The sequence below is a fragment of the Typopeltis vanoorti genome, chromosome 9, assembly GCF_054136105.1.
Source record: "Typopeltis vanoorti isolate ZY-2024b chromosome 9, IOZ_Tvanoo_1.0, whole genome shotgun sequence".
Classification (NCBI taxonomy): Eukaryota; Metazoa; Arthropoda; class Arachnida; order Uropygi; family Thelyphonidae; genus Typopeltis; species Typopeltis vanoorti.
In genome coordinates, this window is record NC_143557.1 from 81,017,906 (window position 1) to 81,040,269 (window position 22,364).

Genomic DNA, 22,364 nt, shown 5'->3' on the forward strand with positions numbered 1-22,364 from the left:
AAGAGGCGAGTCCTGGACCAAAGGATGCTGTGGTCGGTTTCAATCCCGTGTTGAGCCAATCCAGACTTTTCAGGTTTGTTGTGAAGAATGGATGACTGATGTTCTTGGATTCTTTTTTCAAGAGAACGTCCGGTTTGTCCAAAATAAGAGACATCACAGTTGCACGCAATTTGATAAACTCCAGAAAGAGATAAAATTGAGCGTTTGTCTTTAGGAGAAGGAAAATGAGAAGACAATTTGTTAATAGGTGAATACGTAGTTGTTAAATCATATTTCTTTAAAATCAATTCCCTAAGTGATTTAGAAATGCATAACCAACGTATAAGCTTGTCTACGAGAATCAACATCATCCACGGAGATACAATCGCACGGAAGGCCCGCCAATATGGTAAAATGAAGTTGAAGCTGTCTAGACAATTTCAGGAAAGTCAGACAATCGTCTGACTTTCCTGAAACGCTGCCGGTATAACAAGGTAATCCTGAACTGTGTAAAATTGAAGCACTGTTTTGTTTCACAAAAAGCGCTCCGCATATACAACCGCATATAGCTACGCGTTACTTCGCGAACAAATCACCGCCACACGGTTAAGCTTAGCCGAAATTAACGAAGCTGTTCGTACCCTCGAAGATGAACTTTCGTGCACTTTAAATCACGAACTGTGGTCAATTTTACATGACATCTCGTGTACCGCTGCAGACAAAGAGTTTAAAAAGATACGAGGCCGACAGATGAAGAAATTCGATAAATTAAAAAAGAATTCTACCGTCAATCCAAAACTTGCTACCAACACCGTAATCAACCTTTCTTCAGTCACCCTGAAGCCTGAAGCTCTCAACGTGCTTTCACGTGGCCACAACTTTGCCATTGCTCCCAGAAAAATACCAAGTGAGGATATTATGATCCAGATTGAAAGAGGAATCCGCCACCGTCCCCATCAAATCGCCAACAGTGTAAGACTGGATGTAGCTTGTGTCCTTTCCATAGCAAAACCACCCAAAACCAATATATCCAACAAGGAATTTAAAGCCCTACAGGAATTGAGAAATAATAAAGAATTAGTTATCACCAAAGCAGATAAGGGAAATGCAACTGTAGTACTTAACCAAAAGGACTACAAAGGTAAGCTGAATGCTCTTCTATTAGATCGGGCTACTTACCTCCCTATCAATTACAACCCCACCAACTCACAAATTAGAAAACTTCACAGGCTCCTTAAGAAAGTCACTTCTTGGCCTGTAGAAGTTACCAACAGATTAAAACCGTTTAACTTTATAACCCCCCGTATTTACGGACTCCCAAAAATACATAAAAAAAAAAAAAAAAAAAAAAAAAATACATAAAGAAAATGTGCCATTTCGTCCCATAGTGGATGGCATTGATTCCCCCACATACAAATTAGCTAAACATTTGGCCAAAGAGCTCACACACTATACTGGCAACACACCATCACACACAAAAAACTCAGCCCACTTCAAAGCCAGCATAGAAAACCTTACACTCCAACATACTGACATAATGGTCAGCTTCGACGTCTCCTCCTTATTCACAAATGTCCCACTCAAGGAAACTTTAGAGCTAATCCAAGCTAAGTTTTCTCCCAATATCTCAGCCCTATTTCAGTTCACAATGAACTCAGGCTATTTCGTTTGGCAGGGAAAATTCTACAAACAAATAGAGGGGACAGCCATGGGCTCACCACTCTCCCCACCCTTGGCCAATTTCTTTATGGAGACCTTTGAGGAAAAAGCCTTAGCCTCTGCCCCACAAAAACCAACCTTATGGCTTCGCTACGTTGATGATGTGTTCGCTATTTGGCCACATGGCTTTGAAACACTCCTCTCCTTCCTTACACACTTAAACAACGAACACGCCAGAATCAAGTTCACCCTGGAAAAAGAGGAAAACAACTGCCTCCCTTTCCTAGACACACTAGTCACCCGCCAGCCTGATGGAACTTTGGTTTTCTCAGTTTACAGAAAACCCACCCATACAGGCAGATACATCCACCAACAATCCCCCCCCCCCCTCACAACAATATGGAGTGGTAAAAACACTATACAACAGGGCTAAACTAATCTGTTCTAACAACATAGCCCTTAACACTGAACTAAATCACATCATCAACACTTTCTCAGCCAATGGCTACCCCTCCCAAAAAATCCAAAAGATATTAAAACCTACAAACCACAGCCCCCCCCCCCCCCTCCACAAAAAAGATTACTCTAAATCCATCACCATTCCCTACATCCGAGGCACCTCAGAAAAAATTACCAAAATTCTAAAAAAACATGACCTCACCTCCTGTTACAGGCCTTACAGAAAATTGGCATCCCTTATCCGCTCTACCAAAGACCAACCACTTCCCCTAGACCTACCTGGTGTATACCAGGTCCCTTGCAGTTGTAAACTGTCGTACTTTGGCCAAACAGGCAGGACAGCGAATATCAGAATTTCTGAACACAAGGACTACATCCGGTTTTACAAGTATAGCCATTCTGGTCTTGCAGACCATGCTCTGGATACTCGCCACAGAATACGGTGGAAGAAAGCTACAGTAATGCACTGGAGCAAATATAAATACGAAAGATTATTTATGGAATCAGCCTCTGCCCTAAGAAACTCTCTGAACCTCAACAAATTTGGTTGTATGCGACTGCCCCAAATTTGGGAGGCATACATCAGCAGACCTTCAGCCCAACAGCCAAGAACGCCTATTTAGCCCGCCAGAGGGCACCATCAGGACTTCTAGGAGAACGATAGCTTCATATCTTCATTCTCAGTTACTGTATTGTTAGTGCCTGTGTGCAACTGCCTTTTTGTAAGTTCCTTTTGAAAATGGCAATGTGACATTGCCGAAATATCGGAAATATTAATTAAAGTATAATTTAATTTATATTCGGATCTACGTTGTTTCAATTCCCTAAGTGATTTAGAAATTCAAAATATTCCGTTTCATACTTAATGATATAACATTACGCGGCATGTTCTAATTTTAACGATCTATTGTTAGTATTCTAGCTTGTATTTTTTAAACTGTTCTTGTAATACCACTGACGATGGTCTGCTATTTCCAGACCGAAATATTTGGTTAAATAAATATCTTTCTTGTGATTACGTGATTATATCATTCAGTCTTATGTCGCAAGTCCTTGAAACAACAAATCCTTGAATCAAGAAAACTATATCCTTGAAACAACAAATAACATTCACTTAACTTTTGGTATTAAACACTGAGCTTCAAAATCTAATTTCTCCTTAATAGGCAAAGATAGTTCTAAAGTTCTTTACCACTGAAATTCACAGCAAATATTTTTACAATAGTATTCTTTATCTATTCCTTAGTCAGAAATCACATAGTTCAGTCAAGAGGTAGTTATCACTTTAAGGGGGAGACTATTAATCTTCTAGCTTCAGCAAAATTCAGCATAAACACCACAGTTAATGTTAGGATTTAACAGAAGGAGATAATTCTTATAACTTCACTCTAAAATGCTATACCGGAATAAATCCTTGCACATGTTATTCACTGAGGTACACTTAAAACTAGTTAATTATCACACTGGAGCTACACATTTCAAAAGTAATCTTCTTTAAACTAACTTAATCTTTAATTTCAGCACATCACATATGCAGACACACTTGCACTAGAAAATTCACTCATTCCTCACATACTACTTTGCAATAGAATCAGCTTTCCACTAATCTTCCTTGAAAGCACTGGAATACATCAGAATTCTATATCAATACTGAGTTGTCAATTTACATTTCGATCCTTCGTAATCTGATTACAGCACTTAATTCTTTGTACTACAGTCTCTTACTTAACTCCATGCTGCTAATAAATGATTTCCTCATCTCTGTTGTACTGTTCTCAGTGCCGTTACTGTGCTGAGTGCTCCAATTGTACTCAGCCCCTAGTTCCCTAGTTCTAGTGCTAACTCTGCTGACCAACTGCTGACCCACTGCTCTTGTTTTCTCTCGCTTTCCGTTTTTATATTTTCACTCCGTTTTTCCCGCCAAAACTTGTTTTCACCGTCCAGCTGATATCAATTCCATCTCACGTCCATAACTCACGTGCTACACGCTCACGCCTTCTATTTTTAACTCCGTCTCCATGACAACAGTTAGAGCAGTACATAAGCATTACATAACATTATACCTTTATATACAGAAACTAAATAAAAGGATATTTTTCAACTCAATTAATATATAATTAATTATGATGAACACAAATTCTTCTATTATCAATATAGGAATAATTAAAATAATCTGAACATTATTTTTACACAGAGTCCTTTCTATTATTAATACATATCCTAGATTAAATAATAAAAATAAAAAAACTCAAAGGTAATTACATGAATAATAGTTTATAATAAGAGATTCACATTAAATAATATCTACAAATGTAGCCTTTGTTATGGTGGATTATGTTGGATTCTGAAGGGAGTATTAATAATTTTATTTTCTCTTCATTCAGAATCCAAACACTATAACCTACACATTCTATCTCACTAACTATATCATCTTCCATCAGCCATGTTTCACTAATGCCAATAACCTGTGGCTAGGAAGAGCCAATCAAGGCCAAAAATTCTTCCTTCTTGTTCCTGATACTCCTATCATTAGTATACATGAAATGCAGAGGTCCCACCCCTATCTTGATGCATTATTCTAACTATCCCATTCCGATTTCTTGTCCTTAGTACTGGCTCAGGTACATTATATACATTCTTACACTTAACTGTCTCACTGATGTCTGCATATCCACTTCTCCCCGCTCCTTGGTAGTTCCAGTTTCTCTGGTTCTGCACATCCATTTTCACTTCATTCAGCAACACTTTTTCCAGTCTCCTCACACCAAATCCATTCAAATGCAGGCCATCCATCTTGTATAAATCCTTTCGCCCTTCAAACTCATTGCATACGTCCACGAATTCCACACCACACTGTCTGCATAACCTGCACATAAAGTCATTTGCGATTATGGCCCTCCTTCTAAACTCCTCTCTGTCATACCACGGCAACAGATTCACCATCCTAACGCTGTCACTCTTTTCTTTCGCTACCTTTAACAATACTTTCAAGTCCTCTCTCATAAAAAATTTATCTCCTTTCAATTCATTCGTACCCGCCACAACTATCAATTCTTTCACCCTCTGTTTTTGCGCTCTAATACTCTCACTTACATCCTTAAATTTCACACCTGGTAAATACGATTTAGTTAAACTTCTGTCTATCACTCCTCTTAATAATGAGTCACCACACAATACTCTTTCCTTCATTTCAGAAACTCTCCCACTCTTATGCTTATTTTTCCTTTCAAACGCTTGTTTATTTCCATTAGCCGAGGCACTCTGGAAAGAGTTTTGCAGGTGCTCTAACTGCCGCTGTGCACTATATATCACTGCGCGCAACCTAGCGATCTTAATTCCTTACAAATAATTCCTCTTTTTTTTTTTTCATCATTTAAACCATTTTCTCTCTCTGTATGGTTGTTTCATTTTCTCTTTGATCACCGCTCTCATTGCCATCTTGTACAACATCGCAATTCCCTATCAAGCCACTATTTTCATTCACATTCTGGCTTTCTTCAACCATAACTATCTCACAACCTGACTCATACTTCAATTCCTCACTTTGCTTACACTTTCTGCACATTCTCCCACCAGTATCACTTTCCATCCAAACTCCAGCCTCATTCGGAAATGCATACATCCCACACACATCACATTGGATAAACTCCCTCACATTACAGATTTTTGAACAAAGGCGTCGTTTTTTTGGGCGCCATTATCTTACGTCGCATTGGCGCCATGTGCTATTCTATGAAAAGTATCGTTAAAATACTAATTTAAATAAAACGGAATTCACACCAAAATCACACAGACACAACATACCAAAATAAATAATACTACATTAAGATTTAACCAATATTCCAATTTTCACTCAAAATTATACTTAGCTTCCGGGAGCTCTCTGAAAACACTAATTTAGACTATTCTTTGCAAAGTTTTTGCATAACCTACATCACCTGCCAGTGATGATGAGTGGTACTGATTTAGTACCCACTTTATTATTACAGATTAAACAATCAGTTTTGAACTGACTCTGAAACCTTCCATTTTAATAAACATAACATCCCTGGAGTCAAGAAAAAGAAGAGAAGGATTAAAAGGCACCTTGTCAGTGATGAGATCCACTTGTTTAACTTTGAAATAAAGACTTCCCCTAAATGGATCTTGCTGTTGAGCTTCTCTTATATATTCTTCACTCCATTATTCCTCCCCAACTTTGTTTCTTCCAGTAGAGAAAATAAGATTAACATGTATATTAGAAGTAGCAGCTTTCTGAAGCTTCTTAATTGGGGTTTCCACTGAGTCTTCTGTTGTGGCAGCTCAAGACAGTCTGCTATTATATTTTTGGCTCCAGGCACATAAGAAATTTTTAAATTAAATTTTTATACTTCCAGTGCCCATCTGATAATCCTCCTGATTCTTATCCTTAAAGTTGTTAAGAGAAATAGCAGCTTGTGATCAGATCTGACTTGAATATCCTGACCATACAGTAAATGTTTTATCTTTTTTAAGGGATAAATTGCTGCTAAGGCTTCTTTTTCTATCACAACATAATTCTTTTCTGCAGCACTAAGCTGTCTACTAAGATAAACTATTTGCCTTAAATTTCCTTCATCCATCTGCTTTATAATAGCAGCAATATAGTCCTATGATGCATCTACAGAGATAGAAAAGATTTTTTCTGACTCAGTGCATAAGTACAGGAGGTTTAGTTAACGCTGCTTTGAGAGCATCAAATGCCCTTTGTTCTCTATCACTCCAATTGAACCTAACTACTTTCTTTGTAAGGTTAGTAAGAATGTTCAAATAACATAAACAATGAGAAATAAACTTTCAATAAAAGTTTAACATTCCCACAAAGCATCTGACTTGCTTTACACTTGTGGGAACAGAGAAAGAAGCGATAGCTTTTATTATTATCTGGGTCAGGTTTCATTCCTTCTGTGAAATAAGATGACTTAGATATAAAACCTCACTCAAGAAGAATTCACATTTTGATGTTTTTAGCCTTAGTTTTCATTTAACTTCATGATTCTTATTTGCTATTTAGTGATATCAAATTATCTTACAGTCATAAAGCATTCGATTGTATAAAATTACAAGATATCTTATAATAGTGAAAATAAAAATAAAAAACACAGATAGTAAAGCCTATCAAAGATATTTATACAAATAATAGATATATAATATGACATTACATTAATAAAACAAAAGAAATTGAAATTAAGAAAGAAATTGGACAAGGCAATTCATTAAATCCTCTACTCTTCAATATTTTAATGGATGAACTAATAACAGAACTAAAAGATTTTAATTATTCATTTAACTAGAACTGAAAGATGTTAAATGGAATAAAAATCGATAATATTATAGTAAATCTATACTATTGATGATATTACTAAATGATGTAGTAATGGTGGTAGACACAGAAGATAACTTACAAAGAGAAGTATTTCGTTTCTAACAGATTTGCCAAAAGTATAATTATGGGAATATCAACAGAAAAAAACAAAACAGCATTCATGATTATATAGCCAACCAACCAGGTGTAAGCTATAAATAAACAAAAATAATCATACAAGTGATACATTTTAAATACTTATGAATTCAGATTATTTCAAAAGGAATAACAGAAAATAGATTAAAAGAGCAAGCACTTAAGGCAAACAAGATTTCTTGATGTTTAAACAGAAGATATGTAAACAAAAAAAATCTAAGTATTGCAACTAAGACAAAGATATATAAAAGTGTAATAAGACTAGTTTTAACTTATGCATCTGAAACGAGAGTTGGAACAAAAGAAATGAAATGAAAAATATAGAAATAAAGTGAAATACAGAAATGAAACCCTTAAGAAACTTGCAGGGAAAAAAAATTTTGATGTTATTGGAAATTAAGAAATATATAAACAATGTGCCTTACAACCAATAAATGTGAATAGATAGCAAACACAAAAAAAAAGCAAAAGCATGTCATCAGAATGCAAAAAGAAAGAATAATTAAATAAATAGAAAAATGGAAAGCAGGTACTACAATATCAATTTGAAGGCAATGAAAATGGTGGAAAATGAATTGCAATAAATAGCATCATAGCAGGTCTAAGACTTAAGGCAGAAGAATAAGAAGAAAAAAACATTCATCTCTGTATAATAAACACATAACTCTGGGTACTTAAAATATACATTAAATAAAACTAAAAATTAAAGGAACACTTGTACCCTAAGTATTTTTGATTACATGAAGTAATATTGTAGTAATTGCAGTTTTCTTGTGCAGATTTCCAGAAAATAGTTTTTTTGTTTTTAAACAAATTTGCTTTATAATTTAGAAAAAAAATCTTCTCAAATTTCACTGCCCTATTTTGTGTATCTGATCACTTCAGTTGGTACAGAACTCAGGACACCATTTGCTTGTTTCTTTTTATCTCTTCTCCTTTAAAATGATGTATATGAAAGAATCAGAAGGTTATCAACTCCTCCTTTTCAAATCCAAAATTTTTAGATATATTTGAGGGGATAGATTCGCAATTTTGCTGTGGTTTCCATACTCTAGATATTTTCCTCAACCACATGAACAATTCACCCAAAGTATGCTCAGTTGATGATGTATTTGTGATTTCAATAAATGCCATATTCTGGATACATTTCTCTTCCATCTTACCAACTATAGCTGATGTATGCAGTGTGATATGTTCAGTCTTTTGTGTGTAGGATTTACATTAAAAAAAAAAAAAAAAGTTAAGCCATCCACCAAGTTCTTTGCATTTGTCCAAACCACTAATAACACCATCCATCCATTCCCCTCCTTAACTCAAATGCATATGCAAACAGTTACCCTACTGTATCTTTGCAAATTTTCAGCAGTCCATATTCAAGAATATGCATGTGTGTACAAGTATTAAGGCTTAGGTGCTAGTTTAAATTCATAATTAGGTTTAATAAAAAGAAAAGCACAAAGAAATAATTAAACACAGGTTTAATAGTTCCCATATATTGTCTCTGTCAAAACATCTGAGATAAGGTATAAATTTTAGTAACACGCACACATACACTAAATAAAAGATGTTAGACTATAACTCTGAAGTCCTAAGTGAGATGCTCTCTATGGGTGCTGGTAGCTAGCCTTGGTTGTTGATGAGAGGTCTAAAAATTAATGTTTGCCAAATCTTCAGAAGTTTAACACAAAAATTTTGCTATCCATGAGGACACTATATATAAAGAGATAGTAGATACGGCCATGGGCTCCTCTTCTAGTTAATTTCTATATGGAGCATTATGAAACACATGCTCTTGATGCTGTCATCCTCAAGCCTTCTATATGGCTATGATACATTTATGATGCATTTTCCACTATTATTTTTGCCTACAATCTCCCTGAAGATATAATTAATGAAGTATTGCAATCCTTTGAATCATTACAGAGGTCAACTGACACAAAGGGAAAAAACCTACAGAAATATTATGGCAAAATTTGTAGAAAAAGGCATGACTAATAATGTTAGGTTTTTTTGGTTCTAGTCACTGTTAATACTGTGTTCTAAAAATGTGCATAAATTCATGTGGAGAAATATACACAAGAAATAAAAAATCTTAGGTTATTGTTGGTCGTGATATTTTCAGATTGGTTCAGTATCTTATCTAATAGCTTCAGACTAGGTTAAGCCACATGTTGGCCAAGTAGATAGTGTCTCTGTTATCCAATCCACAGGATGTGTGTTTTGAATCTCATCATGTGTGCATATGAGTGTCTTTAGGTCATAGATTATTTTTATCATCTGCTGTGAGACCACCACCCTTTTTATGAGAGTTGAAGTGTTTTGAAAATATTCGGTGTTTGGGGTCTAAAGTTAGGAAACTGGATTTTCTAACCCTTAGTCTACCCATGGTAATAACTGCTGTTGGATTACAACATTTTCTAGGATTACAACCTAGAAATTTAGATGGATCATATAAAAAATATACAGTGGATGTTGAAAAAGCTTAAAATCGGAGAATTTATAAATCCAAAAAGCGCATGAAAAATGAAGATAAGAAGCAGTTTCCTAAATGTCTGGAGTAATCACATTTAAAAAAAATATATTAAATAAGATAACCAGCAAAAAAGTAACATGAAATATCCAGGAAGCATAGTCGTCAGTACATTTTAGAACTGAAGATGTAAAAAGCTATTAGGAATCTAATTTTTCATACTTCCATAATTCACCACAAAAACTCAGATATGGAAATTTTAATTTAATAAAACTTTTACAGTAGTTATGCAGTAATTCAGATAATCTGGTCAGAAAGTCATCTGAATTACAGATCATCGTCAAATTCCTGCCATGTACCCTCAAGGGGTGTACAGGATATGATAGTACTACATGAAAAAAATTACATCATTATTAATTTCCTATCTACAATTTTCCTCCAAATCAGTCTGTTACTTGTCAAGACTCCAACATTATCAGATCTTATATTTCTATCATCTAAAGCACTTTGTACTGTATCAATCCACCTATATCTTGGTCTTCCTCTGGGTCGTTTTGCTGCCAACCTGGCAGAGAACACTTGTTTTGCTAATCTTTCCTCGCCCATTCTGTTTAAGTGACAATACCACCTGAGATTAGCTCTGCTAACGCATTCCTGGATGCTGACAATGTCAAGTTCTTTCCTAATATCCTCGTTTTTAATATGATATTGCCATTGATGCCATCTGTTCACGCTTCTAATCTTTCTCAGGACTCTCATATCTGTGGTCTCTAGTCTTTGGTCAAGTGTTTTACTTCTGACCCAGCTCTCAGATCCATAAGTTAAAACTGGTTTGAACACTGTCTTGTATACAGCTAATTTAGTGTTCCGACTAATTTCTCTCTTATTCCATATGAATTTATTCAATTGACTTCCCACCATACCAGCTTTGCTGATTCTGTTGTCTATTTCTATATTTAATTTACCGTCTTCAGTAAAAATCGTGCCTAAATAGCTGAAATGTTTTACTTGTTCCACAGGTTCTCCATTCACAACACAGTTGACATTTTCAATGATTCTGCCTATTTTCATTGTCTTTGTCTTTTTATTGCTGACCTTCATACCAAATCTATTACAACAGCTATTCAATTTAGTAAGAGAATCTTGCAGACTTGTAGCAGATTTATTTAGAAGTATAACATCATCCGCATAGAGCAAAGAGCTGACATTAACATCTCCAATTTTGATATCATGTTTAATACCACTTTCCTTCATAATGTGATCCATATAGATAATGAATAACAGAGGGGATAATGTACATCCTTGTCTCACACCAGATTTAACATTAAACCATCTTCCTGTACTTCCTTCAATTCTAACTGCTGACTTACAGCTCAAATAAAGACTAAGTATATTGCTTGATATAATGCCCCATTGACACCATATAACTGCAGCGTATTGAATAGCTTCTCTCTTGGCACCTTGTCATATGCCTTTTCCAGATCGATAAAACTTAAATACAGATCTTTGTTATATTCCCATGCTTTCTCGACTATTTGTCGTAAAGTGAAGATCTGATCCTGACAGCCTCTATTTGGCCTGAATCCAGCTTGTTCTTCACCAAGCTTTTCTTCCACAATTCTTCTCAACCGTTTCTCAAGTATACTTGCATAGATCTTGCCAGGAACACTCAGTAGGGAAATACCTCTGTAATTCTCACATGCAGTTTTATTTCCCTTTTTATATATGGGTAATGTGAGAGCTCTACTCCAATCATTGGGAATTCGTCCCTCTGTCCAGGCTTTCAGAACTATGCAGTGCAACCACTGTAAGACTCTTATACCACCGTACTTCAGCATTTCTGGTCGAATATCATCTACTCCTGCTGCCTTTCCATATTTCAAGCCTTTGATGGCTTTTTCTACTTCTAGTATGGATATGTATTCCTGACTGCATGCCTGGTCAGAGTGTTTTACCACTGTGCTGTCATCACTGCTTGTTTCATTTAGCAGTTTTTCATAGTAATTACTCCATACTTCAAGGATATCTTTTTCTCCCATTTTCATGTCACCTTTATCATCTCTAATTCCTTTTACAGCACTCTTTCCTCCATTCTTAAGCTTCTTCAACAACCTCCAGAATATTTTGCCACCTTCTTGATATTTATTTTCTATATTCTTGCCAAAGTCTTCCCATGACTTTTGTTTAGCTAGTTTTACACAGTGTTTAGCATTCTTGCATTTGTCTCTATATTCTCTGAGAGCACAAGCTGACTTATTTGACAGGAACTTTTGGTATGCTTTCTTCTTTTCCTTCACTGCCTCTTTAACTTCCTGTGTCCACCAGGGAGTTCTGATTTTTTTATCCTTACAGATAACCTCACCACATGCCTCTCTGGCAGAATCAATCAATGTTTTTTTCAGAGTTTGCCACTGAATCTCCAAGGTTTGATTCCTGTTCTCAAACTCTTTCATTTTTTCTTCAATAATCTTTGTGTATTTTAGCCTACAGTTCACATCTGAGAGCTGCTCAACTTTTATTCGCTTTAAAACTTTCTTTCATGTTATTCTTTTCAATATGAAATTCAATTTTATCCTGCTCAAGACTAAATAGTGATCACTTCCAATTTCAAATCCTCTGTACACCAGGGAGAAAACATCACTATCAACAATAACATAGTCAATGAGACTTTTCTTATTCTTTGCCTCTTCTCTCCATGTGAATTTGTGCACATTGTTACGTTGGAACATGGTGTTAGTAATAACCAGTCCATGTCCTGAGCAGAAATCCAACAGATATTTGCCATTATTATTAGCTTTGCTCTTTTCTCCAAATTTTCCCAAAATATTTTTGTATGTCTCACAATCATTTCCTACTCTGCTATTTAGATCCCCAACAAGGACCAACTTTTCATTTTTCATTGTGTTAGTTGCTTTTTCTAAAGCCTCCAAAAATTCCTCCACTTCTACCTTAGTAGAACCTTCTGTGGGACCATAGGCACAAATAAGTCTCATTGTCCAGTTCCCCATTCTCATATTTGCCCACATTACTCTACTTGAGACTGACTGCCATTCAAGAAGATTAGCCTTATATTTTGTGTTGAATACTATGGCTACTCCTTCTTTTCCTTGATTATCATTGCCTGAATATAACATTTTGTATTTATTGCTCAGAAAGATCTCACCAGTTTTGGTCTTTTTTGTTTCAGTCACCCCTATTATGTCGATCTGGTATTACAGATGACCTTCAAAAATCACGTTTTTTTTTCTGAATTTCAGAGACCTGTATATATAAAAAAGGGAAATAAAATGCAAGGAGTTTTCCTGCTGAGTGTTCTAGGTAGGATTTATGTAAGCATATTGAGAAGAGGCTAAGAAAAACTGTGGCAGAAAATTTTAGGTAAGAAGATGGAGGAAGAAGTTGGATTCAGGCCAAAGAGGTTGTCAGGATCAGATTTTTCCTTGAAGGCAAATAGTTTGGTAATCATTTCAATATAAGTGAGGGAGTTGTCAGTTCATGTCTGAAAGCTACTCAATTAAGTTTTGTACATATTATTATTGTTATTATTATTCTGAATGTGATCATTTTTATCCTGCTCAAAACTAAATAGTAATCACTTGCCTGTTTTAAATTTCCTGAATACTCTTGTATCTTGAACCAGTGGAGATTTTGTCAGAAATAACTTGTTCAATAAGACTTTTTTTATTTCTTGTAGATTCTTCATAAGTTTTCCATATAACTGTAGATTTAATAAACCAATATCCAATTGTAAGTTTTGCTATTGCCATTTTAATTTCGGTTCCTTTTTTTTTAGGGCAGTATTGCATTAGGATTTGTTGATTTACTAGAATATAAGAGTTTAAAATAAAAAAAAAAATAGTAGCATTTTATTACCTGGTTATATTTCTCTTTTAATTTTATTCAGCCTCATTAAGAACTGATATGCTCATCGAAACCTAAAAAAATAGTACAAAATTGCTTTGACCATGTATATGATGCTATGATAACAATAGTTGGAAGGTGTCAGGTTTTAGTTTAAATTCTTGTCTTATTCCAGTTACTTAGTAAATAATGTCTCAAAAGTATGGTATTTGTATTTAATCAACAGATTGTGAGAGAACTGTTTTGAAGAGGATTCTACACTTGCAAAACTCATGTCACCATTAGAGTATTACAGTGATCTGACAAGTAGCGTCATATTCTTTGTTTTTCATATTTTTATTATCATCTGCTTATTTGTATATCTATTTATTTATCTTTCACAAGTTAAAAATATCAAATATATTAACTCATCTAAATTCGTTTGATAAATTCATAAGATATAAAGTAATAATACAGTTTTTTTTTTTTTTTTTTGGAGGGGACATTTCTTTTGTAAAATAAACTACCAGATAATCTTCTGTAGTTGAGATTCTGTGATTCCTATTTTCACCTCCAACTTTAAATTTTTAGATATCAGCGAGAATTTGGTTTCACTATTCATGATCGTCCAGTAATAGTGGATGACATCCGTGTTCGAGGAATCGGAAAAAGTGGTGTTTCCTTAGTTAACACTTCTTCAAATGCTTCATCCTGTGCTACTGTTGAAACTGTAAGTTTGTGCTGATGCCAACATTATTTTAAATTAACTGTGAATTTTATTTTATTCTCTACAAGCTAGTTTTGGAACTCATGAAATTAGGTTGTCTGGTAAAAAAATGGAAGAAAGAATTATTAGTATCATTTATGTTTTATGATTTGAAAGTGTAATAATGATATAAATATTTGGATATTATTATGATATTTATAATGGCAAAATTATTAGCTGTGATGATATTTCACTTGAATAACCAATATCTTCAGATCACAGAGCACTTGTCAAAAGCATGTAAGCACCACAACCAATAAAAGTAGAAAAATCTAGATGGTAACAGAATAAGAGAATGTGTCCCCTAAATTTCAATTCCTTGAAATTTAGGGGACACATTGCAAAAGTGGCCAAATCAGCTCATCAAATCACTTGGTTGCTAAAGAATACGTTGACAAGCAGAGACAAGCAGGTTATTGTTCCTCTGTATCGAGCCTTGATAAGACCCCATCTAGACTACTGTGCTCAGATTTGGTCACCTAGGTTTCTTCTTGATGGGAAGGAGGTGGAGAGGATCCAGAGGCGAGTGACCAAGATGATAGCAGGTCTGTGGAATGAACCGTATGAGAACAGGTTGAGGATTTGTGGGTTGCAAAAATTGGTTGATAGGCAGAGGAGGGGAGATATGATTGAGACATTCAAATTACTGAAGGGTTTCTATAAAATTAATTCAGAAGATATTTTTGAGAACAGGGCTGGTTGTGGGAGGACTAGGGGACATCCATGGAAACTGGGCAAAAGTGTGGTTAGTAAAGGTGTTAGAGCTGGGTTCTTTACTTTTAGAGTAGTGAATGAGTGGAATGCGCTCCCTGAGTCTGTGGTGGATGCTGTGACAGTGAATGAGTTTAAGGTGAGGTATGATAGATACTGTATGAATGTCAAATAGTTGTGATGAATATGATTTGGGGCCTCCCTCGATGAGTCTAATGACTCCCTGGAGTTGCCCGTAATAATAGTAATAGTAATAGAGAGAGTTGAATGTCCTTTAGTATTATAGATAGGCTTTTGATCTAAGGATGTTAATATTACAGTCTCTTACATTTTAGTCTTTTCAACTATTCAGCATTTGCACATTATCTATTATACTTTGCTTTGAACTCATTCACAGTCATGTCATCCATAACAGACTCTGGCAGCTTATTCCACTCATTCACCACACTCCAAGTGAAAATCGTAGTTCTAACACCCTTGCTAACGACACTTTTGCTCAGGTTCCATGGATGGCCCCTAGTTCTCCCACCACCAAACCTGTTCTGAAAAATTTCCTCGTAATTAATCTTGTAACCCCCCCCCCCCTCAGTAATTTGAATGTACCAATCATATCACCTGTTTTCTTTCTATCAACCAGTTTATGTAACCCACAAATCTTCAACCTGTTCTTGTAAGGTTCATTCCACAGACCAGCTACCATCTTGGTCACTCGTCTGTGGATCTCTCTACCTCCTTCCCATCACCAAGAAACCCTGGTACCCAGATCTGCACACAGTAGTAAGATGGGGTCTTATTAAGGCTTGATAAAGAGAAACAATAACCTGCTTGTCTCCACTCGTCAAAGTATTCTTCAGTAACTAAGTGATCTGATGAGCTGTTTTACCCACTTTTGCTATGTGTCCCCCCCCCACCCCAAACTTTAACTCTCTATCCACTAACACTCCTAAGTCTCTGGCTTCATTGATTTCCTGGAGTATGGTTCCATCAATGTGGTATACTGCTGATAATCTTTTCATCCCAAAATGCATACCCTTACACTTTGCCACATTAAACTGACATCCATTCTCCTTAGCCCAGTCTGCCAGTCTATCCAAATCATCCTGCAAAATTCTGACATTATGTGTATTAACTATTGCTCTATCCTTGTCCAACTTTGCATCATCAACAAATAACTGAACAGTTCCTCTCAGATCCTTTCCTATATCATTAATGAACAAATTAAATAACAGTTATCCAAGAACAGAACCCTGTGGCACACCACTAGTCACAGGTTCTTCTTTTGGACTCTACTCCTGAATAAACTACTCTCTGATATCTCTCCATCAACCACCCTCCTATCCATCTCACCAACCCTATATCCATCCACATGTGCTGCAGTTGACTGATTAGAATTCCATGTGGTATCCTGCTGGCCATTGCAAAGTCCAGCAGTATCACTATAAACCCATTACTCTTATCCAATTCAACCGTCACTGTATTACAAAACGTGAAGAAGTCACTGAGGCATGATCTGCCCTTCACAAAATCATGCTGTGCCCCCCCCCTCCCATACAATATCCCATTTCCATTTATCCATTCCTGTATTTTACTCTTGCCCAACTTCTCCAATACTTTCACAATGACTCTTGATATGCTAATTGGTCAATAATTTGCAACAGCAGTCTTGGAGCCTCCTTTATGCAATGGAACTATTTTCCCCTACCCTTGGGACTAGCCCAGAGCTGAGACTTAGATTAAACAATATGATCAAGCGCACTGATAATTCTTTTGCCACTTCATGTAAGACTCAAGCTGGTATGCCATTCAATCCCACAGATGTATTCACATTAAGGTATTGTAATATGTTATTCACCTCCATTTCATTCACCTCATTTCCCATATAAGCAATCGATTCTTTCATTCCTGTAATATCGCCACCTGGAAGATATTTCGACTGATTCAATTACCTTCCTGCCATCGGCATTACTTAAAATCATTCTGCCATATACATTTTTTTTTTTTTTACTTGCAGCATATTGAAAGAACTGTTTGGGTTTCTCTTTTAAGTTGCGTTTGCTAACTTCCTTTCACAATCTGCTTTTGCTTTTCTTACCACACTAGTTACCCTTCCGGCCTGTGTCTTGTACTGTTCGTGTGCTTGCAGGTCACTTTCTCCTTAAATTCCCTCCACAATTATTTCTTTTTTTGCAACTCCTGCTTAATGGTGTTATTCATCCATTTAACTCCCACTTAATTTACTCTCCTGATGCTAGATATGCAGTCAACCATTACTTCTCTCAACATCCAGCCCTTGCAGTTTTACATACCAATGCACTGATCAAGCAATCTCATAAGCTTATCATACTTACCAGCCCAGTAATTCCACATATATCCTGTCTTAACTGAAAATTCCACACATTTAGCCACCTCCAGGTCAAGACCATATGATCACTCTCACCAATTGGTAGCAATGTGGTCATTTTCATTATAGACCAATTCTCAGATGCAATTATTAGATCGAGCACTCTCAAACCCCTGGTATATTCCATTACATTCTATCTCAGGTAATTATCCTTTAGTAACTGCATAAAATCCATTTCCTTCCAGTCAATGTTACCATAGTTGAAATCCCCCATAATAATTACTTGTCCTCCATTCGTTGAGCCTATTTACTGATACATACTATCTCCATCATCTATTCCATCCCCTGGTCTATAGCAGCACTCAACTGTATATTTTGTTCTGCTGGCCTCAATCTCACACCAGATAGCCTCAAATATGCTATTTTCACTGTCCTGTAGTTGAACTTCTATTCTCTTTGGTTGCAGTTCATTGGCTATCATCAATAACACCCGCCTCTCCTCATTCTTTACTCTCTATCCTTTCTGAACACACTATACCATTCACATTCTCTCTCTCTCTCTCTCTAACTAACTATATCATCTTCTGTTAGACAATCTCACTAATGCCAATTACCTTTGGCTGGGATGAGCCAACTAAGGCCAAAAATTCCTTTTGCTTGTTCCTAAATGCTTCTGGCATTAGTGTACATAAAGTGCAAAAGCCCCCTATGCCCATCCCTATCCTGATGCCTTATACTAATGTTCTAACCATTTTTGTTTATATTACTTATATAGTGGGTAGTTGGTTTCATATTCAGGAATTGTAAAATTTCTTCATTTGTTTTATGGTACCATTTAGTATATCCAACTATTTTTCTGAGAAATTTCTGCTATTTAAATCTGTTTTTTCTCTTTCTTTTTTTTATTGTCCTTGTTTCACTTCCATATAATGAAGTTGATATAAACAGAATATTATGTAGTCTGATTCTGATGTTTTTTGTACCAAGGATGGCTTAAATATATTATTTATTATTCTGTTTACTTTGAAAATATTTGATATTTTAATGTCTATATCTTTTTCATGGGGGTGCTTAAGGATCAAAGCTATATAACTGAGAGGAGACCTCCACATAGCCTTTAAAGGAATGCGAGAACCGACCAGGGCTTCTGACCTGATGTCCAATCCTCACCTTCTCATGGTGCACCTGGATACTAAACGAACGAGGATGGGCTGGCAATTTGGGATTTAGTCGACCAAATTGTATGCTTATTGGCTTAAACCAAAATATCAAATGTTGGTACAACATTAAAAAATTTCATGCCGGTTGGGGCGTCACCTGGTTAAACAAAGACTCCATTGTTTTTGTCAGAGAACCAGGGCAAACAGCGAAAAGTCAGCTACGGGAACAAATCCTAAAACCCACCCCCAACTCAACATCACCAGAGTTCAGGATTGGTACTATCAACATAAGAAGCCTGAATAGCAAAGAAATGGAGCTAGCTGAGGAATTGGATAAAAACCATTTTGACATAATAGGGGTGACTGAAAATAAAAAGGCAAAAACTGGTGAGATCTTTCTGAGCAATAAATTTCTGAGCAGCAATTTCTTTTCAATAAATACAAAATGTTATATTCAGGCAATAACAATCGAGGAAAAGGAGGAGGAGCCATAGTATTCAACACTAAATATGAGGCTAATCTTCTTGAATGCCAGGCAGTCTCAAGTAGAGTGATCTGGGCAAATATGAGAATGCAGAACTGGACAATGAGACTTATTTGTGCCTATGGTCTCACAGAAGGTTCTACTAAGGTAGAAGTGAAGGAATTTTTTGAGGATTTACAGAAAGCAACTGACATAATGAAAAAGTAAAAGGCTATCCTTGTTGGGGACCTAAATAGTAGAGTAGGAAATGATTGTCAGACATACAGAAATATTTTGGGAAAATTTGGAGAAATGAACAAAGCTAATAATAATGGCAAATACTTGTTGGATTTCTGCTCAGGACATGGACTGGTTATTACTAACACCATGTTCCAACATAACAATGTGCACAAATTCACATGGAGAGAAGAGGCAAAGAATAAGAAAAGTCTCATTGACTATGTTATTGTTGATAGTGATGTTTTCTCCCTGGTGCAGGACACCAGAGTGTACAGAGGATTTGAAATTGGAAGCAATCACTATTTAGTCTTGGGCAGGATAAAATTGAATTTCATATTGAAAAGAATAACATGTAAGAAAGTTTTAAAGCAAATAAAAGTTGAGCAGCTTTCAGATGTGAACTGTAGACTAAAATACATAAAGATTATTGAAGAAAAATGAAAGAGTTTGAGAACAGGAACCAAACTTTGGAGATTCAGTAGCAAGCCCTGAAGAAAACACTGATTGATTCAACCAGAGAGTCATGTGGTGAGGTTGTCTGCAAGGATAGAAAAATCAGAACTTCATGGTGGACACAGGAAATAAAAGAGACAGTGAAGGAAAAGAAGTAAGCATATCAAAAGTTTCCAGTAAATAAGTCAGCTTATCTCTTAGAGAATACAGAGACAACTGTAAGAAAGCTAAACACAATATAAAACTAGCTAAACAAAAATCATGGGAAGACTTCTGCTAGAACATAGAAAATAAATATCAAGAAGGTGGCAAGATATTCTGGAGTTGTTGAAGAAGCTCAGAAATGGAGGAAAGAGTGCTGTAAAAGGAATTAGAGATGATAAAGGTGACATGAACACAGGAGAAAAAGATATCCTTGAAGCATGGAGTAATTACTTTGAAAATTGCTAAATGAAGCAAGCAGCATAGTGGTAAAAAACACTGACTAGGCATGCAGTCCATACTTGAAGTAGGAAAAAGCCATCAAAAGTTTGAAATTGGAAAGGCAGCAAGAATAGATATTCGACCAGAAATGCTCAATTATGGAGGTATAAAAGTCTCACAGTTGTCGCACTGCATAGTTCAGAGGGACGAATTCCAGATGATTGGAGTAGAGCTCTCATAGTACCCATATATGAAAAGGGAAATAAAACGTTTCTCAAGTGTACTTGAGAAACATCTGAGAAGGATTGTGGAAGAAAAGCTTGGTTAAGTACAAACTGGATTCAGGCCAAATAGAGCTGTCAGGATCAGATTTTCACTTTACGACAGATAGTTGAGAAATCACGGGAATATAACAAAGTTCTGTACTTGAGTTTTGTAGATCCGGAAAAGGCATATGACAAGCTGCCAAGAAAGAAGCTATTCAAAATGCTACGGTTATTTGGTGTCAATGGGGCATTATATCAAGCAATACTTAGTCTTTATTTGAGTTGTAAGTCAGCAGTTAGAATTGAAGAAAGTACAGGAAGGTGATTTAATTTTAAATCTGGTATCAGACAAGGATGTACATTATCTCCTCTGTTATTCATTATCTATATGGATCATATTATGAAGGAAAGTGGTATTAAACCTGATATGAAAATTGGAGATGTTAATCTTTGCTTTATGCAGATGATGTTATACTTCTAAATAAATCCACTACAAGTCTGCAAGTTTCCCTGACTAAATTGATTAACTTTTGTAATAGATATGGTATGAAGGTCAGCATTAGAATGATGAAGAGAATGAAAATAGGCAGAAATATTGAAAATATGAACTTCATTGTGAATGGAGAACCTGTGGAACAAGTAAAACATTTTAGCTACTTAGGTACGATTTTTAGTGAAGATGGTAAATTAAATATGGAAATAGACAAGAGAATCAACAAAGCTAGTATGGTAAGAAGTCAACCGAATAAATTTATATGGAATAAGAGAGAAATTAGCTGTATACAAGACAGTGTTCAAACCAATTTTAACTTATGGATCTGAGAGCTGGGTCAGAAGCAAAACACTTGACCAAAGACTAGAGACCACAGATATGAGAGTCCTGAGAAAGATTAGGGGCATGAACAGATGGCATCAATGGCAATATCATATTAAAAATGAGGATATTAGGAAAGAACTTGACATTGTCAGCATCTAGGAATGTGTTAGCAGAGCTAATCTCAGGTGGTATGGTCACTTAAACAGAATGGGAGAGGAAAGATTAGCAAAATAAGTGTTCTTTGCCTGGTTGGAAGGAGGAAGACCAAGATATAGGTGGATTGATACAGTATAAAGTGCCTTAGAGACAGAAATATAAGATCTGATAATATTGGAGGCTTGACAAGTAATAGATTGGTTTGGAGGAAAATTGTAGATAGGAAGTTAGTAATGATGTAAATTTTTCATATAGTACTATCATATCCTGCACACTGCCTTGAGGATATATATACCAGGAATTTGATGATGATATCTTTTATATCTTCATATATAATAAGTCGCATCCCAGGTATTTGTAAGTATTTACTTATTGGATTTTTGCCTTTGAAAGCCATTATTTTTGTCTTTACTTTTGATATTCTCATATTATATTGTTCTGAAATTTCATTAATGATTTTACTGATCTCTGTATATAATCTTCTGATGTAGCTAATACAATTTGATCATCTGAATAATAGTGTATCTATGTTTTTTGTGGGTTTATTTGTATACGAAATTGGTTATGCCTGGAGTGGCCACAACATGTCTTGTGAGTCTCATGCGGCTCATGTCCAAGTGTATCATGGCTCTTCATGATCTACCAGGAAAATATAAATAAAAAGAGAAGACAAGACAACAAA

At 35.7% G+C, this 22,364-nt stretch overlaps 1 protein-coding gene across 1 annotated transcript in view; it reads left to right on the top strand.

Annotated features, from left to right (window-relative positions):
• The window catches only part of LOC150103198 (5-oxoprolinase), a 368,797-nt gene that overhangs the window by 140,297 nt on the left and 206,136 nt on the right, over positions 1-22,364 (top strand). The window contains exon 16 of the mRNA XM_090398524.1: positions 14,478-14,616. Within this exon, the coding sequence (XP_090254650.1) occupies positions 14,478-14,616 (139 nt within the window). The remainder of the gene's footprint in view (positions 1-14,477; positions 14,617-22,364) is intronic.